Below are 25495 nucleotides of genomic sequence, written 5' to 3'. Positions count from 1 at the left end.
AGTTTAGAAAAGAGGATGCTGAGGAGAGACCTCATTGCTGTCTGCAACTCCCTGAAAGGAGCTTGTGGAGAGGTTGGTGCTGGTCTCTTCTCCCAGGTAATTAGTGATAGAACAAGAGGGAATGGCCTCAAGCTGCAGCAGGGCAGGTTTGGACTGGACATTAGGAAGAATTTTTCCCCATCAAGAGTGGTCACGCATTGGAATGTGCTGCCCAGGGAGGTGGTGGAGTCCCCAAGCCTGGATGGGTTTAAAGGTCATCTGGATCTGGTTTAGGGGTGACCCTTGTAGAGTAGGGTTCTGGGTTGGACCTGGTGATTCTGAGGGTCTGTTCCAACCTGCATGTTTCTGTGATTCTGTGACAGACCCAAAGACCTTGCAAGAACTCTCATTTCTTCACATTATGACACTGGAGGAGAATTCCTTCCCCAAGCTAATATTCACCTAAATTCTTGATTCTTGCAACGAACCCTAACATCTCCTGGGAAATCTATGGAACACAAACTTACCCCAGCTCAGAAGCACTTGCTAATAGATTTTTATGGGCAAAACCATCATCCTGACAAGGTTTTAGCACCATTCAAGTTTCTCCCTTTTTCTTGGAATGCACATGGTTAAAGTCATCATTGCCCTGATTTTGACAGGGGCACAAACAAGATAAAACACACAAAGACATGGTATAATGGTATTAAAAAAAAACTCCTGCTGGCAGATAAAACACACAAAGACATGGTATAATGGTATAAAAATAATTCCTGCTGGCAGATACCAGAGTCTTACAAAAGATCTCAAGGCCTGTCCACCCTTTCTGAGTGTGCCTGGTATACAAAGATGAAGCTCTTCAGTGTTTGAATCAAACACCCACAGCAGAGCCATCTACACAACCCATACTCAGCATCACTGTGGCTCCTATCCTGCAATAAACATTCTCACCCATCTTGGCTGACAAGAGATCTTTAAGTGCTCTAACTGCTCTGCCAGCATGTGCTCATCTTCTCAAAACACACATTCCCACCCTGACCAAGGCTAACTTCCTCCCCTGCTTTGTACTCCAAGTCTAATACTAAGAGTAGAGGCTTTTCCACTGATGCTTGCTGCAAGATGCATCTAATCTAGCATCAATTTATTATTGGCTTCATGCAATAACCCTTCCTATATCACAGGCTCACAGGATGCTAGGGGCTGGAAGGGACCTCTGCAGAACTTCAAGTCCAACTCCCCCTGCCAGAGCAGGACCAGAGAATCCAGCACAGGGCACACAGGAACACATCCAGATGGGTCTGGAAAGTCTCCAGAGAAGGAGACTCCACAACCTCTATGGGCAGCCTGTTCCAGTGCTCTGTGAACCTTACAGTAAAGATGTTCCCTTTCGTGCTGAGGTGGCACCTCCTGTGCTGGAGTTTATATCCACTGGCCTTTGTCCTACCACAGGGTGCAACTGAGCAGAGCCTGTCCCCTCCCTCTTGACCTCCAGCCCTCAGATATTGATAGACACTGATTAAATCCCCTCTCAATCTTCTCCTCTCCACACTCACCAGCCCCAGGGCTCTCAGCCTCTCCTCACCAGGCAGTGCTCCAGTCCCTTCAGCATCCTTGCAGCCCTCCCTTGGACTCTCTCCAGCAGATTCCTGTCCCTCCTGAACTGGGGAGCCCAGAACTGGATGCAATACTCCAGGTGAGGTGATATCAATCATCAGCAAATGTTTGCTCCTCATAAGTCTCACGCTCCCAACCTTATGTCAAGCCACAAACCATGTGACACTGTCTTTAATTAAACCTTCATTTCTCATCATTTTTCCCCTTTCAAACTATAAAGCAGTATTAGTCTTCACACAGAAGCCTTGCTTCAATCATTCTTCCTCAAGTCTGCACTAGTTACTTCAGATTTCCTTTCTCTGAACGTCACATCTACATTACAATGTGAATTTTCTTTGGTTTAGAGCCAAGAAGCTTGAAGGTGTGTCAAAAGAGGACCTTGAGGCCCATCAGCTTCTCCTGGATTGCATGCACAGCCACCTGCAAGAAGTGCAAAACCTCCATGGGACAGCAATGTGCCCTTGTGGTCAAGGCCAACGGGGTCCTGGGGTGCATTCAGAGGAGTGTGTCCAGCAGAGCCAGGGAGGTTCTCCTCCCCCTCTGCTCTGCCCTGCTGAGACCTCACCTGGAATATTGCATCCAGTTCTGGGCTGCCCAGTTCAGGAGGGACAGGGATCTGCTGGAGAAAGTCCAAGGGAGGGCTGCAAGGATGCTGAAGGGACTGGAGCACTGCCTGGTGAGGAGAGGCTGAGAGCCCTGGAGCTGTTTATAGTGTGGAGAGGAGAAGACTGAGAGGGGATTTAATAAATGTCTATAAATATCTGAGGGCTGGGGGTCAGGAAGGAAAGGAGAGGCTCTGCTTACTTGTAACCAGTAATAAGACAAGGTTTTACCTCACCATGAGGAGGAACTTTACTGTGAGGGTCCCAGAGCACTGGAGCAGGCTGCCCAGAGAGCTTGTGGAGTCTCCTTCTCTGGAGACATTCCAGCCCTGTCTGGATGTGTTCCTGTGTGACCTGTGCTGGATTCTCTGGTCCTGCTCTGGCAGGGGGGTTGGACTTGAAGATCTCTAGAGGTTCCTTCCAACCCTTAATATCCTGTGAGCCTACAATAAATTTTATCTCTTCAGTAGCTGAGGTTGTCTTTGTTATCACAGCATTTCCATGCACATATATGCATATAGTTATTTCACTGAAAGAGCAGATAGCTTCCTTCTCCATTTATGAATTTAAAAAATAAGAGTACAAGATGCTTTGGATTTGTCACTTTTGTTCTTAAAACAGAAGTGATTCCCATATAGATTAATCTGGATTTTAAAGCAGGCACCTGCTAAAACCTAGCACAGGCATTTAACCTTCTAGAATTCATCCATTAAATGAAGAAGGGTTTGTTTGGTCTGGAGAAGAAAAGGCTGAGGAGAAACCTCATTGCTCTCTACAAGTCCCTAAAAGAAGGTTGGAACCAGGTGGAGAAAATGGCCTGAAACTGCACCAGAGAAGGTTGAGGTTGGATATTAGAAAAAACTTCTTCACTGAAGGCACTGGAACAGGCTGCAGAAGGAGGTGATTGAATCCCCATCTCTGGAGGCAGGTAAAAGCAGCAGAGATGTGGTGCTGAGGGCAACAGTTTAGCACTGGAGTTGGTAGAGCTAGAGAACAGTTGGACTGGATGATCTGAAAGGTCTTTTCCAACCAAAACAATCAGAATCATAGAATTGTCAGGGCTGGAAGGGACCTTCAGGGATCAGCCAGTTCCAACCCCCCCTGCCATGGGCAGGGACACCTCACACTACAGCAGGTTGCTCACAGCCACATCCAGCCTGGCTGCAAAAACCTCCAGGGATGAGGCTTCCACCACCTCCCTGGGCAACCTGTGCCAGTGTCTCACCATCCTCACGGGGAAGAGCTTCTTTCCTAGCATCCAATCTGAATCTCCCATCTTCTAGCTTGGATCCATTCCCCCCAGTCCTATCACTCCCTGACACCTTCAAAAGTCCCTCCCCAGCTTTCTTGCAGCCCCCTTCAGATACTGGAAGGCCACAAGAAGGTCTCCTCAGAGCCTTCTCTTCTCCTTACTGAACAGTCCCATCTCTCTCAGTCTGTCTCCACAGGAGAGGTTCTAAAGGGCTGTATGATCCATCTATGATGTGTTAAAAACCAGTCAATCTTGTCACACTGCAGAGTAGAACCAAGCTCTGTCGAGCTGAAGTCTACGAAGCAGGCTGCATTTTGACTCCAATGCCCTGCCTGACAGCCTCTTCTTGCACTTTGGGGGACTTGGTTGACTCATTTGTGGGTTTGTTCCATGTTAAACAAAGCCCAGAAAGTTTACCAACACTCCTAGGCTACACCAGGCTAAGGCACACGTGTCAACACTCCCTAAGAAGCTTTCTGAACAGACACCTGCATTTAGAAATCAAAAAAAAAAAAAAAAAGAGAGACATAAAGAACATGATTTTTCTACAAGGCAATCAAAATGTTTCAACATTTGTTTTTGATGCCTAAAGCTTCAGCTGGCACGAACAGAAGCAATCTATAACTAAAGATGTGGAGAAGGAAGCCAGCTGTTATGAACAGAGATGCTATTGTTTTGTGTCTGCACATTAATATTCATCTCCCAGTCGTAACAAGAAGAGCCCTCCTCACTGGTTTACACCTGAAGTACCCCGGGGATCACCCTGCCCTGCAGAACCACAAAGCAGATGCTCAGCTGGCTTTCAGCTTATCCAGAAGCACAGAATTGACCAGGATGGAAAAGACTTTCAACATCATCCAGTCTAACCTATCACCCAGCACCATCTAATCAACTAACCCATGGCACTGAGTGCCTCATCCAGGCTGGTTTTAAACACCTCCAGGGACAGTGACTCCACCACCTCCCTGGGCAGCACATCCCAATGGCCAATCTCTCTTTCTGGGCAGAATTTCTTCCTCACATCCAGCCCAAACTTCCCCTGGTGCAGCTTGAGGCTGTGTCCTCTCCTTCTGTCACTGCTTGCCTGGGAGAAGAGACCAACCCCCACCTGGCTACTGCCTCCTCTCAGGCAGCTGTAGACAGCAATGAGGTCTCCCCTGAGCACCTCCGGGTGCTCCAGGCCCTTCTCCAGCCTTGTTGCCCTTCTCTGGACACACTTCTAATCATCAACGTCCTTCCTGTAGTGAGGGGCCCAGAACTGAATGCCTATCACTCTCCCTGTGCATACACACATTCTCACCCTGAGCAGCACCGTATCTCCAAATGAGGAGACAGACATCTAAAGCCTCAAGGACATTCCCAAGCACTCTGTGCAACTTTGTGCCCAAGGAGGAGGTGCTTGCAGCTGGTTATCTCTAGCACTTCAGATCTGATGAAACTACCATCCTGCAAAATGGAGCTACAGTGTCAGCATTTCAAAACTGCCAAAGGAATTAATCAGAGAATTGTTAGGCTTGGAAGGGACCTCAAGGATCAGCCAGTTCCAACCCCCCTGCCATGGGCAGGGACACCTCACACTACAGCAGGTTGCTCACAGCCACATCCAGCCTGGCTGCAAAAACCTCCAGGGAGGAGGCTTCCACCACCTCCCTGGGCAACCTGTGCCAGTGTCTCACCACCCTCATGGGGAAGAATTTCTTCCTAACATCCAATCTGAATCTCCCCATTTCTAGTTTTGCTCCATTCCCCCCAGTCCTATCACTCCCTGACACCTTCAAAAGTCCCTCCCCAGCTTTCTTGCAGCCCCCTTCAGATACTGCAAGGCCACAAGAAGGTCTCCACAGAGCCTTCTCTTCTCCAGACTGAACAGCCCCAACTCTCTCAGTCTGTCTCCACAGCAGAGCAGCTCCAGCCCTCTGCTCATCCTCATGACCCTTCTCTGGACACCTTCCAGCACCTCCAGATCCTTCTTGTAACAGAGGCTCCAGAACTGGACACAGAGCTCCAGGTGTGGTCTCAGCAGAGTGGAGCAGAGGGGGAGAATCCCCTCCCTGGCCCTGCTGGCCACACTTGATACAGCCCAGGACACAGCTGACAGGGACATGAGCAAGGATGTTTTCAGCTCTCTCCATCTAAGTTTTGAGAGCCATGTTTGCTATTTTTTTCCCCCTGTGTATTTTAAGTGTTACCAGATCAAGTTGAACACCCATCTTAAATACCTGCCCCAAGGCATATTCTTAGTAACTTTACAAGTTTGAAATGTGTTTAAATCCATTTGAAAAAAAAAATAATCTTAGTCCAACTAAAACTGTCTAGATTTAATTTTAATTTAATTTAATTTTCCTGGAACAAGACATTCAATTTTCAAATAAGTAGGCTTTAGTCCTAATGTCAAGCTGAAAGCTTTGAGATCTTCCTCAATTCTAACACAACAAACAAATGGTAACAACTTCTAAGGCTTAACACTGTTACAAAAGATATTGCCACAGTAAAAAGAGACCTTCAAACTAAGCCAATTTCCTTAATGCTAAACCTGAATCAGCTCTCTCCATTATTCCACCACTCTCATTAATTGCTAGGAAAAACACTGCATCACAAGCCTAGTGAAGCTTTAGAAACAACTAAACCCACACTTGATATGAAACATCTGCTGAAATATGCTGCAAACTCCTTTCACTCTGGGCAAGCAGTCACAACCCTACATAAACATGTGGCTGCTGACAGCAGCAATCTTTTCAGACAGACAAATTTTGGAGGCAAACAGGCCCATGCAGCATTTTTTCCCCTTTTTTCTTTTTTTTTTCTTTTCCTCCTGTTAAATATTTCAAACAGAAAAGGAGAACAGCCCTGTAGCAAATATTTTCTGCAAAGAATGAAGCTCAGGCAAAATCCAACAAGTTTAGAAAGGAACAGCGGGATGCCAGATGTTGTGTGAGGAGCCAAAGGCTTGGGGCAAAACAGATTTTCTCATGCAGCATACCTGCACCTTGGCTATTTTTTTTTTCCCAAGTATCATCCTCTTGTCTCCCCACCTTGCAACATGGACAGAGATTATTTTGTTCTCCATACAAATCTGCTTAATACCTCTTACTGGGGTTTTGGTAAAACACTTCACACACCAGATAATAATAAACATTATTGTTTTACACACACACACACACACACACAGAAGTAGTTCTGCTCTGCTCTGAAAAAACCCCACAAGCAGAGCTTGCACACAGCAGTGCAGGAGGCTTCAGAACACAATAATGATGAGAAAACGTCCCAATTACTCTGTAAGAGGGCCTACATGCAGTTACTGCTTTAAAGTCCAAAGAGCTAATCAATTAAACCCACACCATCTGCCCTAGGACATTGCTCTTAGCAGGTCTGATGTCTTGCAGTTAACTGAAACAGCATTCAAGTCAAAAAGGCAACAAACAACCCATGGGGAACGTCTGACACACATCCCAGTGAGGGCAGATAATCTACTCACCAAGAGAGAGCCTTTTCCCTTCTGCTGTGGGTTGTGGTGTAGCCTTCTGATGCATTACCTTGCACTAAGAAAAATGCAGCAGCTTGCTCCACTCAAAAATGGCTGCATTGCTTAGCTAGCAAAACCATGCTCAAGACTAAGCTGCAGCAAATTAAAGAGGAAAAAAAGGGGGGAGAAAAAAAAAGGCAAAAGAAAGAAAGGGAAAAAAAAGATGACGACTGAACAACTGTTGCTGGTAGGAAGCTGAAAATATCCATGCTGGCACCTTCAGGAATGGAGCTACCCTGGAAGGTGGTGCTGCTGCTGCTGCTGTTCAAGTGTCTGCAGTAAAGGTCCTGCCACGCTCTCTCCTCCTGCATGGGTTTTCAGCTCCAAGAGCTCAGAAAAGGCTAGCAAACAACTCCTTCCCAAGTGAAAGCTCTAATTTCTTCTTCTGCAGTGAAATCAACCAACTTTCTATGCTAGAGAGTGACTGACTGTAATGTCAGCCAATCAGCTGGAGTTTTGCAGGAAAATCACCCCTTAATTCATTCAAAATCAGGTCATATGACACTATTTGAAATGCTATTGGCTTAGGAGGAACACAGTATTTTAGCCTAATCAGGGTAAGGCCACCCATCTAAGCCTCCCTAGGCTGAAGCCACCTTGACTGGAGGCAGGCTGAGGATAGGGAAAAGAAGAATGCAGACCTACCAGAGCCTCCCAGCTGTTAAAGGGCCGGAGCGCTATTATCTTCTGAGCCTTTTTCTGAGAACACTGGGGAATCAAAGCCAGTTCACTCAGGGAAGCATCCTGCAGGAAGCTGAGGATTTTGGCTTTGTAACCATCCTCCATCACTTCATCGCCACTGCCGTAGTCCTCATCCAGGGAGCTACCACCTTCAGAGGCTGCCTCCTCCTCCGAGTCTTCTGCTTCTCTTTTAGTACTCCAAAAGCTCCTTTTGACTTTGTCCTTTTTCTGAAAGCCATTCTGCCCTTTCCTGGGAGATTGCTGCTTCGGATTCTCTTTCCCCTTGTCGATTCTGCTCTTGGTGGAAGCTTCAGTCCAGTCAGAAGCTTTACTTTTGGGAGGAAATTCCATGCCTATGCACGCAATATATAAAGGCAACACGTCAGCATAGGGCAGATTAATCCTCACTGTTCCCTCCAAATAAAACCTACACACCAACCACAACTCTAGTATCACACAACAGCTCATCAGCAAGGTCACCCAGCAAACACCATGCAAGTCTGTTGCAACCCTGTAGACAGTAGCCACTGTGGGTGTAAGAGGAGTCATGGTGATTTGTACACTGCTGCAACAGCAGGAGCTATCCCAAAGTACAGATGGTCACTGCTATACAATCTGTGACAGGCAGAAGCTCTGAGGTCAGGGCACATAGGTAAGAACTCTGATGTGTGGCTGGGATGAGATCCTGGTTCCACTCCAGCTGACTGCAGTGATAGGCATTCTGCTGCTTCCAGAACACAGGCCTCCTCTCACCACAGAAATGACATAGTCCTTTCCATTTTAATGCACCTAGTGCTGGGCAACCAAAGCATGCGTTTGTTAAAGGAACTGGAAGAAGGAGGTATTTATTTCCAAATAATCCCACTGCCTTAAAGTAAAACAGAGATTTAAGAGAATGAGAGCAAACAATGCTCAGAAATCAGTTTTGTGGGGTTGAATTCCTTCTTTGAAAGAAAAGCACCTGCAACACTTTTCTCTTCTGCCCAATCCCAGCTTGCTGCAGATAGGCAATGGCTGAAGTCAACTCTCAGAAGCAGCAGTGAAGGCCCAACCTCTTTAAAAGAATACTTAAGTAGCTGACACAGCAAAACACATACACACACATTTCAGTGTTACACAGCTGTCAGAGAAGTAATCAACTCATTAAACAGTATTTAAGTTAGAACTTGGGGATTTACCTGGAACCACAGTCCTTGCTCTCTACCACATTTAATGCACTGATTACATCATTTAAGACCTATTTCTAGTGTTTTTTCCTCCTCTCCTATATTTGGAAATGCAAAAATAGCATATGCCACTTGTCACTTGTTATTTACAACCACTGAGTTACCAATTACTCAAGTTAAAAAAACCCTAACATTTATTATTAAACAAACAGGAGGGGAGCTACATGTCAGCTCTAACACATTTCCAAAGGTCTTCTATGATCTACCCATAGACAACCACAACTTCATGCAGGAATCTGTATTAACAAGGCAAAGATATTTACCTGGAACCACAGTCCTTGCTCTCTATCACATTTAATGCACTGACTACATAATTTAAGGCCTATTTCTAGTACTTTTTCCTTTCCTATAATATATTTGGAAAGGCTAAAATGGCATATGTCACTTATGACCTATGCAGTTATTTACAATCAACTGAGTTACCAATTACTCAGTCAAAAAAACCCTAAAAATTATTATTAAACAAACAGGAGAGAAGCTACATGTCAGCTCTGACACATTTCCAAAGGTCTTCTATGATATAACCATAGACAACCACAACTTCATGCAGAAATCTGTATTAACAAGGCAAAGATATTTACCTGGAACCACAGTCCTTGCTCTCTACTACATTTAATGCACTGATTACATAATTTAAGGCCTATTTCTAGTACTTTTTTATTTTCCTATAACATATTTGGAAAGGCTAAGCTAGCATTTGTCACCTATGCAGTTATGTACAACTATTGAGTTACCAATTAGTTAAACAAACAAGAACAAAACTTATTATTAAACAAACAGAGGAGGAGCTGCATGTCAGCTCTGACACATTTCCAAAGGTCTTCTATGACATACCCATGAATAACCACGACTTCATGTCTTAATAAGGCACAGACATTTACCTCTGCTTACAGAGCAGAAGACAAAATAATCAGAACACTTGAAAACACAGCAAAAGGCCTCCTCCCCAGAACACTATTTTCAAGTGTCTAGGCACAGGGCAATACAAAATATTTGTTATCACAAGTCTGCTTGTTTTATCCTGGGATAAAATAAATCATAAACACCCTCACCATCTTCTGCAAATACTGTCAGGGCCTCCAGGGCTTCATGAAACACCCAGTTATGCTCCTGAAGTACATCTCTCAGTTCCTAGTAAGAGGAGAAATTTGGTATTGCAGTTAAGAGAAGCAAACCCAACATTTTCTGTGCAGAACAACGTGAAGGCACTAACACACAAGGCAAAGCAAACCCCTGTAAATCAGATGCTTCCAAATCGAAAGGGGAACACCCTTCAGCTTCTCCACATACATAAAAATTTAGGCAGAGCTGCACTCTACCTTCCACAGAGGTAAGAACATAAACAAGCTTTGCTTCCAACAGTTTAAAGCACAGCAGTTCTTCACTAGGAGGCTGGCAAGACTGTGGAATGGATTGTCCAGAGAGGCTGTGGATGACCCCTCCCTGGAGATCTTGAAGACCAGGTTGGACAGGGCATTGAGTAAGCTGGGCCTGGTGAGAGATGTCCCGGCCCATGGCAGGAAGGTCAGATTGGATCATAGTTTCATAGAACCAGAGAATTGTCAGGCTTGGAAGGGACCACAAGGATCAGCCAGTTCCAATCCCCTGCCATGGGCAGGGACACCTCACACTACAGCAGGTTGCTCACAGCCACATCCAGCCTGGATGCAAAAACCTCCAGGGATGAGGCTTCTACCACCTCCCTGGGCAGCCTGTGCCAGTGTCTCACCACCCTCATGGGGAAGAACTTCTTCCTAACATCCAATCTGAATCTACACAGTTCTAGTTTTTTTCCATTCCCCCCAGTCCTATCATTACCTGACACCCTCAAAAGTCCCTCCCCAGCTTTCTTGTAGTCCCCTTGTAGGATGATCTCTAAGGTCTCTTCCAGCCCAGGCCGTTCTACAATTCTGTGATTAAACTGTCCCACTTAGTTGCTGAGCACTGCCAGGTACTAAGTTAGTACAAAGCACACAATATATCTACTCACCCAAGGGGACAAGAGTGGGGGAGAGAGAGAGGGATAAATTCCTCATGCATTTTTATAAGAAGACATCAAATTTCACTATGTCAAGCTTGTCACAGGACCAAAAAAGTAACATTAGACATTCCACGTAGTCCTGATTGCAGCCAACTGCTTTCAGCTGGGGCAACTTACCTTCCAAAAGCAGCAACATTCTACCCTGAGCTCTTTACAAGAGTCCTGCTTGACTAAAGCCTTTCATTTAGACTAATCAACAGCTGCAATGCTCTGAAGTTAAAATCTGATGTGCCATCAGAAGACCTGAGCTCACCTCCTTATCCAATCCAGGGAATGTACTTTGAAGCTTCTTCACCAGCGTCTCTTGCCTCTCCCATTGTCTTTGGGGGTCTGATTCATCCAACTGTATTAAACCCAGGAAAAAATATAGGAAAAAAAATTAAAAACAAAATCAAAATCAATCTATTATGTTCCAATATAAAACACAAACATGGAAACAAACAAACAAAGCCCCACAGCTGGAATACAATCCAACCTAATCAATATTGCTTAGCCTTAAAGAGGCACTCTAAGTAACACGAGATTAAGACGAATCCAAGTTGTAGAAGTCATTTCTCATACATAGGCAATGATAAAAGAGGACCAAAATGTTCCCAAGCATAGAAAATGCCTTCACTCAGGAAAAAGTGGCATTCTTTACTTGACAGGCATTCACAGTGCCTAAGTTACATACCAAAACACAAACAATTTAGCACTAGCTAGCTTGAGTTTACTTAAAATAAAAAGTAGTGCTTCTGGGTGGTATTTAGAGCAGAAGATCACAGTCTCACAGTACATTAGAGGTTGGAAGGGACCTCCAGAGATCATCCAGTCCAACCCCCCTGCCAGAGGAGCATCACCCAGGAGAGTCTGCACAGGAATATATCCAGGGGGGTTTGGAAAGTCTCCAGAGAAGGAGACTCCACAACCCCCCTGGGCAGCCTGCTCCAGGGCTCTGTCACCCTCACTGGAAAGAACTTTCTCCTCACGTTGAGCTGAAACCTTCCCTGGTCAAGTTTGTCTCCATTGTTCCTTGGCTTATCACTGTGCACCACCCAAAAGAGCCTGGCTCCCTCCCCTTGACCCCCAGCCCTCAGCTATTGAGAGACATTGATCAGATCCCTCTCAGCCTTCTCTTCTCCACACTAAACAGCCCCAGGGCTCTCAGGCTCTCTTCCCAGGGGAGATGCTCAAGTCCCCTAAGCATCCTCCTGGCTCTCCCTTGGACTCTCTCCAGCAGGTCTCTGTCTCTCTTGAACTGGGGAGCCCCAAACTGGACACAGGATTGCAGCTGTGGTCTCAGCAGGGCAGAGCAGAGGGGGAGCAGAACCTCCCTAGCCCTGCTGGCCACACTTTTCTTGCTGCCCCCCAGGATGCCATTGGCTCTCTTGGCCACAAGGGCACATTGCTGTCCCATGCAGAACTTGCTGCCCACCAGCACTCCAAGGTCTTTCTCTGTGGAGCTGCTGTCCAGCAGGGCAGTCCCTAACCTGTCCTGGAGCCTGCTGTTATTATATAAGATGGCAGAGATATGTCAGTCATTCAGGTTAGATTACCAAGCCCACATCATTTAACCCAACAGATCTTACAAACATGTCCAACAATGTGTTTGAATGAAGATTTACAGGGGAAAAAAAAAAAAATCCACAAATACTGTGTCACAGCCCCATGGAGTCACGTGAAAAGCTGGCAAAAGCTTTCATCAACAATAGATCCACTAACAGCTACTACCAGCCTGCAAAATGCGAGGTCTCTTCTGAACAAGTGCCTCAACAGCTCCTCTGTTATGTAGAATCATAGAATCAACCAGGTTGGAAGAGACCTCCAAGCTCATCCAGTCCAACCTAGCACCCAGCCCTATCCAATCAACCAGACCATGGCACTAAGTGCCTCATCCAGGCTTCTCTTGAACATCTCCAGGGATGGTGACTCCACCACCTCCCTGGGCAGCACATTCCAATAGCCAGTCTCTCTCTCTGTGAAGAACTTCCTCCTAACACCCAGCCTAGACCTCCCCTGGTGCAGCTTGAGACTGTGTCCCCTCCTTCTGTCACTGCTTGCCTGGGAGAAGAGCCCAACCCCCACCTGGCTACAACCTCCCTTCAGGGAGTTGTAGACAGCAATGAGGTCTGCCCTGAGCCTCCTCTTCTCCAGGCTAAACACCCCCAGCTCCCTCAGCCTCTCCTCACAGGGCTGTGCTCCAGACCCCTCCCCAGCTTCATTGCCCTTCTCTGGACACCTTCCAGTCCCTCAACATTTCTCTTGAATTGAGGAGCCCAGAACTGGACACAGCACTCAAGGTGTGGCCTGACCAGTGCTGAGTACAGGGGAAGAATAACCTCCCTGCTCCTGCTGGCCACACTATTGCTGATGCAGGCCAGGATGCCATTGGCTCTCCTGGCCCCCTGGGCACACTGCTGGCTCATGTTCAGCTACTATCAACCAGCACCCCCAGGTCACTCTCTGCCTGGCTGCTCTCAGCCACTCTGTCCCCAGCCTGTAGTGCTGCTTGGGGTTGTTGTGGCCAAAGTGTAGAACCCTGCACTTAGCCTTGTTCAGTCTCATCCCATTGGCCTCTGCCCACTCATCAACAGGCAGAATTACACAAGGCTCTTTGCAGAGCTTTGTGTTCAAAGTGGTTACATATCTGTTTATCTGCAGCTGAGATGCCAAAGAGCTTGATCAAGATTTACTTTGCTGAATGATGCTATCTGCAGAAAGAGCACAAACAGATCATTCAGAAGCACTCTGAGGAACAGAGCACACTGTTCCTTTCCACAGTGAGTCTATGGTATCACTGAGAACATCAAAAATACATACTCCTGGGCTGCATCCAAAGCAGCATTGCCAGCAGAGCCAGAGAGGTGATTCTGCCACTTTGCTCTGCTCTGCTGAGACCTCACCTGCAGTGCTGTGTGCAGCTCTGGAGCCCTCAATACAGGAAGGACATGAAGCTAATGGAGAGGGTCCAGAGGAGGACTATGAAAATGCTCAGGGGGTTGGAGCAGCTCTGCTACCAGGACAGGCTGAGGGAGCTGGGGGTGTTCAGCCTGCAGAAGAGAAGGCTCCAGGGAGACCTAAGAGCAGCCTGCCAGGACCTGAAGGGGCTCCAGGAAGGCTGCAGAGAGACTGTTTGCAAAGGGCTGCAGGGACAGGAGGAGGGACAATGGCTTCAAACTAGAGCAGAGCAGATTGAGATTGGATGTGAGGAACAAGTTTTGCACCATGAGGGTGGTGGAACAGTGGAAGAGGTTTCCCAGGGAGGTGGTTGAGGCTCCTTCCCTGGAGATATTCAAGGTGAGGCTGGACGAGGCCCTGGGCAACCTGATCTAGTTGGGGATGTCCCTGCTGACTGCAGGGAGGTCAGACTGGATGAGCTTTGGAGGTCCCTTCTGGCCTGGACCATTCTATGATACACCAGTTGGCCAACTATGATTTAGTTTCAGGAACCAAATTAGGACCAGAAAAACAGTAAGAGTTAGGAAACAACCAATCAACAAAACAACCCTGAAGTTTTCTCACTACAATCTCTATTGCAAATTCTTTCCCCTTTTCACTGCAATGGAACTGTTAACCACAGAAATGAAACCAGTTCCAGTACAGCAGTTTGCTGGGCTGGCTGGGTAATAATTCAGTAAAGTCTCCTTTGTAACCTAACTCAGAGGTTACAAAGGACAAATCCAAAGCCCAGCAAATGTTGCATAATGAAATTCACAGCTCTCCTCCAAGCAGCAAGATTATTTTTGTTTTCCTAGAAATCTCTGTGTTTTCTTCATTTTGTTCTGGCTGAGGACACTATTTGGTTAAGTTTAACACAGTCACCATCCTCCATCCAAGCTCCAGTATTCACTGTAGAAGTCCTCTTCTCTACCATAAGTGGTTTTCAAAGATGTCCACTGGGATGCCTGGGAGCTGGCATCACCATAGCACTGTAGCACCTCGCATAAGATCTGCCAGACACCCACCTAAGTACCCCAGGAAGGGTACAGAGGTCAAAGTAACCTTTTCTTTAATTGTAGCCAACTCATTCCTTTAAAAGAAACTCCCCGAGTCATCATTTCAAATGTGTGCATCACAACATCACTTCTGCAAGACAGAAGAGCAGCAGTAACAGAGCTTCAGCAGGCTGAGGAACCACCAAGAGCGACCTGATGAAGCAAACTGATCCACAGCTCCCACTGATGTTCACAAGAACTGAGTGGCACTCAGGGCCTCACCTGCTACTTGCCACCAACCACCACCAGAGCAAAGCAGTGAGCAGACTGCTGGGACACACCAACAGTGAAGAACAAAGCAGGCAACTCCAGGCAGAACTGGCAAGGAGGACTAAGCAGAGAAACCTCATTCAGATGCCAAAATCTGCAATTGATTGGATTGTCTGATAAAACATACCAAGTGCACAACGCCACTGCCATTGACCAAGTCAGGTAATGCCACTTATTTTACAATGCACAGGAAAAAAAAAAAAGATAATAATAATAAAAATAAATAAATCTGTACTTACATAATTAGTCCTTGGCTTTTTTCCAACATGCTCGTTCTGGTCTTTGCCGTTTGGGGGAGAATCTGTTAGTTTCCTTTTACATGAGACAGCTTTAAAAAGAATCAAGGCAGGAAAGAATTACTTCTACCATGCTCCCCCCAAAACAGGAGGATCACTCAAACCAACATGATAGTAGCTACTGAAGAAGGCTCTGAGGAGACCTTCTTGTGGCCTTCCAGGATCTGAAGGGGGTACAAGAAAGCTGGGCAGGGACTTTTGAGGGTGCCAGGGAGTGATAGGACTGGGGGGAATGGAGCAAAACTAGAAATGGGGAGATTCAGATTGGATGTTAGGAAGAAGTTGTTCCCCATGAGGGTGGTGAGAGACTGGCACAGGTTGCCCAGGGAGGTGGTGGAAGCCTCATCCCTGGAGGTTTTTGCAGCCAGGCTGGATGTGGCTGTGAGCAACCTGCTGTAGTGTGAGGTGTCCCTGCCCATGGCAGGAGGGTTGGAAGTGGCTGATCCTTGCGGTCCCTTCCAACCCTGACAATTCCATGATTCTATGATTAACTGCACAGGACATTCAACAAGTCTCCATCATCGTTTCCTACTGTAGTCCAGCTACTTCAAACCAAGCAGCTGCTTGAAACCAGTCTGGCAATTAACCATACAATTACCTCTCATACAAAGCAACTGAAATAGCATTTTATTTTATCTCATTTCATTTTTTCTTTTACACACACAAGTTGCACAAAGGTTTATTTTCAGTGAAGCTGACTGCCTTTGTGCAACGTTGGTATTTCACCAAGGCTGAACTCCAGCCCTTAGTTGAAATCTGTACATCACTGCCAACCTGCAACTGCTGATGACTGATTTCTGGCTCAGAGCTTACCACCAAACAGTTTGCAACACTGAATCCAAATGTCTGCAAGAAAACTATGCATATTAAGTTGAGGATAACTAAGTATCAGTGATTATTACTTAAGAATAGTTCTTCTGAGCCAGAACTTGGAGTATCTGTGGACCCTGTTGATTATCAAGAGATTATCATCTTGGCATTGAGGCCTGCCCAGTCAGATGCATTTTCTGACTGCCACTGTGCACAGCTGATGAAGGCAAGAACACATTAGCACTACTTCTGCACATCAGCTTTGCTTGAAGCAGCATCTGTTATCAGACCAAAACACTGTAAAAATTGATAGGCCATGCAAGTTAAATCTTTTATGGAAGAATAACTGCCTGCAGGACTTGGATGTCTAATACCAGCATAAGGGTCCAGAGGAGGGCCATGAAATGATCAGGGGGTTGGAGCACCTTTGCTACCAGGACAAGCTGGGAGTGTTCAGCCTGGAGAAGAGGAGGCTCCAGGAGACCTAATAGCAGCCTGCCAGGACCTGAAGGAGACTACAGGAAGGATAGAGAGAGACTGTTTACAGTCCTACTCTGGACTCTGCTCAATGATCTCCAGAAGTCCCTTCCAAACCCTAACTCCCTGTGATCAAAACTGCATTCTGAATGGACCTCTTTGCCCTAAGAAAAATATATGGGATTGATACAAGAATCTGTTGAAGATCATCCTGCTTTGAAGAGATAGGCTGAGCACTCAGTCTTTGAAGAAGGCCTGACGGTGAATAATTTTAGACAAAATAGGGAGCAAAGGACCTGGATAACCATGGTCTCAGGAAGGAATCATGGTCTCAAGGTGTCCTCTCCTCACAGGACTGATGCAACCTGATCTAATTGAGGACATCCCTGCTTACTGCAGAGAGGGCTGGACCAAATGGCCTTTGGAAGACCCTTTCGAGCCAGACTGTGATTTTGTTAGATCAGCCTGTGGTCTTCTGAAAGCCACCACCTCTGCAAATGACCAAAAAAATCCCAACTCCTGAAGATTTTAATTTCACAGAATCAACCAGGTTGGAAGAGACTTCCAACATCATTAACTCCAACCCTAACTAATCAAGTAGACCATGGCAGTAAGTGCCTCATCCAGGCTCTTCTTAAACACCTCCAAGGACATCGACTCCGCCACCTCCCTGGGCAGCCCCATCCCAATGGACAATCTCCCTTTCTGGGAAGAACTTCTTTCTAAGATCAAACCTAAACTTCCCCCTGAACAGCTTGAGACTGTGTCCTCTCCTTCTGTCACTGGTTGCCTGGGAGAAGAGACCAACCCCCACCTGGCTACAACCACCTCTGAGGTAGTTGTAGACAGCAATGAGGTCTGCCCTGAGCCTCCTCTTCTCCAGGCTAAACACCCCCAGCTCCTTCAGCCTCTCCTCACAGGGCTGTGCTCCAGACCCCTCCCCAGCCTTGTTGCCCTTAGCTGGACATGTTCAAGCAACTCAACATCTTTCTTGAATTGAGCAAGGTACACTTTATTATTCCTTCCTGTGCCAAGGGAACATAAAGCTAAGGGGATGCTCTCTTCCTGATAGACAGGAACCACCCTCCATTGGAAGCAAGACACACTGTGCCTTCTAGAGGAATCCTTCTTCTCTTAGTAAATGTTATGATTCATGAGAAAAGAGAAAGGCAGATCCAGGGTTTCAACACTGGAGAGGAGAGATTGAGGAAGCTGAGTGTGTTTAGCCTGAAGAAGAGGAGGCTCAGGGGAGACTTCATTGCTGTCTACAACTCCCTGAAGGGAGGTTGTAGCCAGGTGGGGGTTGGGCTCTTCTCCCAGGCAACCAGCACCAGAACAAGAGGACACAGTCTCAAGCTGTGCCAGGGGAAGTTAAGGCTGGAGGTGAGGAGAAAGTTCTTCACAGAAAGAATAATTGGCCATTGGAATGTGCCACAGGGAGGTGGTGGAGTCACCATCCCTGGAGGTGTTCAAAAAAAGCTTGAATGTGGGACTTGGAGCCATTGGTTAGTTGTCAGGAGGTGTTAGGTATTAGGTAATAGGTTGGAGTTGATGATCTCTGAGGTCTTTTCCAACCTGGTTGATTCTCTGATTCTGTAACACTTAGAGAAGCATCTGTATTCTTTCACTGTTACATGCTGCTACCACTACAAAAAAAAAAAAATATTGCATTCCCATCCCTATTATAAAAGGAAAAATCATTCCTATCAGACAGGCTTACATGAGGCTTCACCTCAGAAGCAGCCTCACTGATTTCCTGGTTTTCAAGATGCACAGGAAACACCAGAAGCAAACCACAAGCAGCAGGTACTAGCAGAACGTCATATAGGACCCTCAATATAGGAAGGACATGGACCTGATGGAGAGGGTCTAGAGGAGGGTTGATGATCAAGGGGTTGGAGCAGCTCTGCTCTGAGGACAGGCTGAGGGAGCTGGGGGTGTTCAGCCTGCAGAAGAGAAGGCTCCAGGGAGACCTAAGAGCAGCCTGCCAGGACCTGAAGGGGGCTACAGGAAGACTGCACAGAGACTGTTTGCAAAGGGCTGCAGGGACAGGATGAGGGACAATGGCTTCAAACTAGAGCAGAGCAGATTGAGATTGGATGTGAGGAACAAGTTCTGCACCATGAGGGTGGTGGAACAGTGGAAGAGGTTGTCCAGGGAGGTGGTTGAGGCTCCTTCCCTGGAGATACTCAAGGTGAGGAGGCCCTGGGCAACCTGATCTAGTTGGGGATGTCCCTGCTGACTGCAGAGGGAGTTGGACTGGATGAGCTTTGGAGGTCCTTTCTAGCCTGGACCATTCTATGATTCTGTAACTTCCCATTTTTCATTCATACACATTTTCAGTGCATCATATCTCATCATCATACCTACAAAAGTCACCTAAAATGCTTCTTAACTACATGCAATACTGAAATCAAGCCATAAAAGAAAGGTTTTATCAGTTTGAAAGGACAGGGAAAAAATGGAGGATGCCTTAGCCACACTTTTTTAGCAAAGCCACGTTTCACAACATTGTATCTTGTCCCTTTGACTGTTGTCCCACTCAATGTGTCACCACAAGCAAAGCGTATCATAAATTCATACAGATAAGCAGCTGCTCAGTAATGTCTCCAATTTTCACACCAATGTGTCCAAAATCAGGTGATTTATTCCAGCACTTTCAGGCATGCTTGCTCCTAACTAAACACTTCAGATGACAGCTGTGTTAGGTAAGAACTTCGCTGCCAAGATTTTTCTGTGGGGTTCCTATCAAAACTATGTGAAACAGCACTCCTAGAGCAAGACACAAATGGCCAAAAGGCAGAGTCTACATACCAGGAAGTGGTTTCATCCAAACACTGAACTGCAGCAAAGTTAAAGATACATCTACACTAGCTCAAATTGATATAATACTAATCAAAACCCTGGAAAGGTAAAAGTAGCCTTTCAGGAAGGGATGTTTTCAAAAGCAATAGCACTCTAAAGTAGTGTGTCCCTCAAAAATATGTCAGCTTCCATTTTCTATTGCCAGCATCCAGGAATTCTCATTTATAGAACCTAACGAAGTTCAACAAGGATGAGTGCAGAGTCCTGCACCTGGGAAGGAAGAATAAACTGCAGCAGGACAGGTTGGGAGGGGATCTGCTGGAGAGCAGCCCTGGGGAGAAGGAGCTGGGAGTGCTGGGGGACAACAAGTTCTGCATGGGACAGCAATGTGCCCTGGGGGCCAAGAAGGCCAATGGGGTCCTGGGGTGCATTCAGAGGAGTGTGTCCAGCAGATCCAGGGAGGTTCTCCTCCCTCTACTCTGCCCTGGTGAGACCTCACTTGGAATATTGCATCCAGTTATGGGCTCCCCAGTTCAAGAGGGACAGGGATCTACTGGAGAGAGTCCAAGGGTGGCCTATAAGGATGCTGAAGGGATTGGAGCACTGCCTGGTGAGGAGAGGCTGAGAGCCCTGGGGCTGGTTAGTGTGGAGAAGAGAAGGCTGAGAGGGGATTTAATCAATGTCTATCAGTGGCAGAGGGCTGGGGGACAGGAAGGAAGAGACAGGGACAGGCTCTGCTCAGCTGCACCCTGTGATAGGACAAAGGGCAATGGATATAAACTCCAGCACAGGAGGTTCCACCTCAACATGAGGAGGAACTTCTTCACTGAGAGGGTCCCAGAGCACTGGAACAGGCTGCCCAGAGAGGTTGTGGAGTCTCCTTCTCTGGAGACTTTCCAGCCCTGTCTGGATGTGTTCCTGTGTGACCTGTGCTGGATTCTCTGGTCCTGCTCTGGCAGGGAGGTTGGATTCAATGATCTCCAGAGGTCCTTTCTGACCCGTAACATCCTGTGAGACTGTGATCATGCATTCTAGGATAACCTCAAAATGTTGGTTGGGCTGGGAAAACCCCAAACAACAGAAAAAAAAAAAAAAAAAAAGTCCCTTCATTATAAGCAGACTAATGTTTAAAAGCTTTGCAGTAACTGTTAAAAAGCTTTGACATTGTAAATAAAAACAAAATAAACAAAACCAGAAGATGAAAGTATGACAGCTGCAACAGGAGGAACTAGTGTGAATTGTCCCTGCCCATGGCAGAGGGGTTGGAACTAGATGATCCTTGAGGTCCCTTCCAAGTCTGACAATTCTATGATTCTATACTTCAAAACATCTTCCTTAGGAAGGGAGTAAAACTGTTTCTCTCAGCATGTGCTTCCTAGACATATTGCTTCCAAATTCATCAATTAACTGCATGAAAAGACAGATGAACCACTTACAATAACTAAATGAAGAGTGATCATAAAGAGCTTTTCTCATTTTATCCAAGCCATGAAGATCTATCATGGAAGTCACAGACAGAATCACAGAATTGTCAAGGTTGGAAGGGACCACAAGGGTCATCCAGTTCCAACCCCCCTGCCATGGGCAGGGACACCTCACACTACAGCAGGTTGCTCACAGCCACATCCAGCCTGGCTGCAAAAACCTCCAGGGATGAGGCTTCCACCACCTCCCTGGGCAACCTGTGCCAGTGTCTCACCACCCTCATGGGGAAGAACTTCCTCCTAATGTCTAATCTAAATCTCCCCTCATCTAGTTTTGCTCCATTCCCCTCAGTCCTATCACTCCCTGACACCCTCAAAAGTCCCTCCCCAGCTTTCTTGGAGCCCCCTTCAGATCCTGCAAGGCCACAAGAAGGTCTCCTCAGAGCCTTCTCTTCTCCAGACTGAACAACCCCAACTCTCTCAGTCTGTCTCCAGAGCAGAGCAGCTCCAGCCCTCTGCTCATCCTCATGGCCCTTCTCTGGACAGGCTGCAGATCACTGAACTGCAAACAGGTGGAAACTGCTGGAGCAGATCAGCTTTTTTATAATGACACTTATCTGCATACCAACCATCCACTCCTCCCTCATTAAGCTCAGTAAATCAATCACAAAAATCAATATAAGGCAACAGATTTAACCCTGGGCTCAGGTGATACCAAAAACAAAGATCAAGAATGACTCTTTCATATGCTTATTACTTTCTACACACTCTCATATCATGTCTTGGGGTTTTTGTTTGCCTTTTTTGTGTCTGTTTGGGGATCCTCCTGTCTGCCTTGACTTTTGGTAACAGCATGAAATTGTACATCCAGACACAAGACCTAACCAAACTGGAGGGCTCAAAGGTATGGTCAGTGGAATGTTTTGCTACAACTGTGGGGATCTGACTAATATTTAAGACTATTAATTCTTATTCACAATTAAAAGCAACTCTTCAGCCTGAAAACTGTGATGGGCTTTAACAACAACCAGCATCAAGTTATGAGTACATACTCCAGTATAATTTTTCCATTTCACCACATCTCTCATCTACAACATTCAGAATTATTATTGCTAACCCATGGATTTGCCTCAACAACTTGTGGGCAAGGAAGGAAGAAAAAAAAAATAAAAATAATCACTTCACAACTGAGGTGTAAAGCAGTCCTAAGATTAACAGAACAAACTCTCATTTTTTGTTTTAATTTTGGATTTTGGTCCATATGCTTTTTTCACCTTTCCCCTTGCACAAGCTGCAAGTTCAGTTTTGTGTTATCACAATAAACAAAGTTTTTGAATACCTCGAAACCAATTTTATTTCACTTAATCACAGAATCACAGAAAACATCCAGTTGGAAGAGACCTCCAAGCTCACCCAGTGCAACCTTCCACCCAGCACTGCAGGGTCAGCACTAAACCATGTCCCTAAGCACCAGCTCCACACACTGCTGAAACACCTCCAGGGATGGGGACTCCAGCACTGCCCTGGGCAGACCATTCCAATGGCTGAGATCCCTCTCTGGGAACAAATATTTCCTAGCAGCCAGCCTCAACCTCCCCTGCTGCAGCTTGGAACCATTGCCTCTGCTCCTGTCCCTTGCCCCCAAGGAGCAGAGGCTGTCCCCTCCTCACTCCAACCTCCCTTCAGGGAGCTGGAGAGAGCAAGGAGGTCTCCCTCAGCCTCCTCTTCTCCACACTCAACACCCCCAGCTCCCTCAGCCCCTCCTCACAGCCCAGGGGCTCCAGGCCCTTCTCCAGCCTCATTGCCCTTCTCTGGACACTCTCCAGCCCCTCAATGTCCCTCTGGTAGTGAGGGGCCCAGAACTGAAGCCAGCACTCGAGGTGTGGCCTCAGCAGTGCTGGGCACAGGGGGATGATCACCTCCTGTCCCTGCTGCCCACCCTGGCTCTGATCCCAGCCAGGATGCCATTGGCTTTCTTGGTCACCTGGGCACTGTTGACTGACATTTAATCCACTGTCAACCAGCATCCCCAGGTCCCTCTCAGAGGGACCCCACACATCCCCAAGTCTGTAGCTTGCCACGGGGTTGTTGTGAGCCAGGTCACACAAACCACAGCTACAGCTTCTGAAGTTTGCTTTGGTTTTGTTTTGTTGGGAGAGGCTTTTGTAGATTGCTGTTCTACATACCTTCGTTACCAATCTTCAAACAAGCTGCTATGGCTTCATCCATTGTCCGTGAGGATTCCACCAGCTGCAACGAAGAAGAGAGGTCAGCTGCTAAGTGGTGAGATTTACTCCAGTTGAACAGACAATGATAGAACAGCATGACTGAAAAACTCCAAAAACTCCCCCAAAAGTGCATGTATTATAAAATCCAAGAACAAAATTAGCAGGTACCAAATTAGAATAAGATGGAGAAGGTGGCAAAGATTTCACTCATTCTGCATCCAGTCAGTCAGCTGCACTCCAACAGCAGCACTCAGCAATAGTCATCAAGCAAGGCAGCTCTAACTAACAATAAGCATCACAACAGAAAGAACAGAAATCTTTCCACTATACTGGAATTCACACTATATACATGGAATGTGTGTATTCATACAGTGTGCATATAGATAGATAGGGATCACAGGATGTTAGGGGTTGGAAGGGACCCAAAGAGATCAACCAGTCCAACCCACCTGGCAGAGCAGGACCAGAGAACCCAGCACAGGTCACACAGGAACACATCCAGATGGGTCTGGAAAGTCACCAGAGAAGGAGACTCCACAACCTCTCTGGGCAGCCTCTTCCAGTGCTCTGGGACTCTTACAGCAAAGAAGGTCCTCCTCATGTTGAGGTGGAACCTCCTGGGCTGGAGTTTATATCCATTGCTCCTTGTCCTATCACAGGGTGTAGGTGAGCAGAGCCTGTCCCCTCCCTCTTGACCCCCAGCCCTCAGATATTGATAGACCCTCTTGAACTGGGGAGTCCAGAACTGGATGCAGTATTCCAGGTGGGGTCTCACCAGAGCACAGTAGAAGGGGAAGAGAACCTCCCTGGATCTGCTGGACACACTCCTCTGAATGCACCCCAGGACCCCATTGGCCTTCTTGGCCCCCAGGGCACATTGCTGTCCCATGCAGAACTTGTTGTCCCCCAGCACTCCCAGGTCCTTCTCCCCAGGGCTGCTCTCCAGCAGATCCCCTCCCAACCTGTCCTGCTGCAGTTTATTCTTCCTTCCCAGGTGCAGGACTCTGCACTCATCCTTGTTGAACCTCATTAGGTTCCTCTCTGCCCAGCTCTCAGTCTGTCCAAGTCTCTCAATGGCCTCACAGCCTTCAGGTGTTTCAGCCAAGCCTCCCAGTTTGGTGCCATCAGCAAACTTGCTGAGCAGACTCTGTCTGTCTGTCTGTCTCCTCATCAGTGTCATTGGTGAAGATGTTGACCAGGACTGGACCCAGCACTGATCCCTGGGGGACTCCACTGCTCACAGCTCTCCAGCTGGACTTGGCACCACTGACCACCACTCTTTGGACTCTATTGTGTCACCAGTTCCTAATCCATCTCCGTGTCTGTTCTGCTATCCCACACCTCCTGAGCTTGCTCACAAGGATGCTATGGGAGGCAGTGTCAAAAGCCTTGGTAAGGTCAAGGTAGACTACACCCACTGCTCTCCCTGCATCTACCCCTTCAGCTAGGGCATCACAGAATGCTAACAGATTAGTCAAGCATGATTTTGCCTTGGTAAATCCATGCTGACCACTCCTGACAATCTTCTTCTCTTCTAAGTGCCTAGACATGACCTCCGGAATGAGATGCTCCATTGTGCTTCCAGATATATCTTCATTTTGATATATACAGAAATGTCTGTCTATGTGTGCAAGTGTATATGGCAATGCTACATGGCTGCAGATTGCCTAAATACATGACACTGAGGTAACATTTTGCTAATTAGAATTCTTCCTTCTAATGAAGCCAGAGGCTTAGCAATACTGTAAAGAAAACTAAAAAAAAGACCACACCCAACCAACAGGGCCACACCCAACCAACAGGGCCACACCCAACCAACAAGCTCAGAGCATTATTACTTGTAGTAAATCTTTGTCACTTCTTTGGGGAAAAAGCTCCTTCAGTGTTTGCAGCTTTGCATCTCTGATGTCATCTTCTACATCCCTCTTCCCTTCTGGCCGCTGATCCTCACCATTTTCATATGCCAGGTCGGACAGCTCATCTTCAGAGTCTGAGGATGATGAAGATTGTTCAGACCTACAACGTGTGGGGGAGGAGAACAACTACTGTAATTCATTTTTGCTTATGAATGTTTTACTCCACCAGAACGTTGCTGTAAACCAAAATCAACAGAGCCACATGAGAAAAAGTAGCTTAAAGCATACATTACAACTGCATTTCTCCTTGGGGTCCTCTTTCCTTTGGCAGCAGGGAGGTTTCTTGCAGGTTCATCTTCGCTGTCTGAAGACACACCCAGGAACCGTACCCTTTTCCGAGGCTTGAAGTAACATTCTTTCTTTGTCCTCTTGGCTTC

General features: G+C 46.8%; 1 protein-coding gene across 1 annotated transcript in view; it reads right to left on the bottom strand.

The window, feature by feature from the left end:
- Window positions 1–25074, bottom strand: part of SMARCAD1 (SWI/SNF-related, matrix-associated actin-dependent regulator of chromatin, subfamily a, containing DEAD/H box 1) — a 61602-nt gene extending 36528 nt beyond the window's left edge. Inside the window, exons 1-6 of the mRNA XM_054382784.1 lie at window positions 25041–25074; window positions 23161–23224; window positions 15402–15490; window positions 11172–11261; window positions 9924–10008; window positions 7616–8004 (exon numbers count right to left, since the gene is read on the bottom strand). Of these exons, the coding sequence (XP_054238759.1) occupies window positions 7616–8004; window positions 9924–10008; window positions 11172–11261; window positions 15402–15490; window positions 23161–23203 (696 nt within the window). The 5' untranslated portion in view covers window positions 23204–23224; window positions 25041–25074. The remainder of the gene's footprint in view (window positions 1–7615; window positions 8005–9923; window positions 10009–11171; window positions 11262–15401; window positions 15491–23160; window positions 23225–25040) is intronic.
- Window positions 25075–25495: the final 421 nt, after the last annotated feature.

Source organism: Indicator indicator, chromosome 8 (genome assembly GCF_027791375.1).
Source record: "Indicator indicator isolate 239-I01 chromosome 8, UM_Iind_1.1, whole genome shotgun sequence".
NCBI lineage: Eukaryota > Metazoa > Chordata > Aves > Piciformes > Indicatoridae > Indicator > Indicator indicator.
Note: the sequence above shows the minus strand (reverse complement) of the source record. Positions and strands in the feature narration are given on the sequence as shown.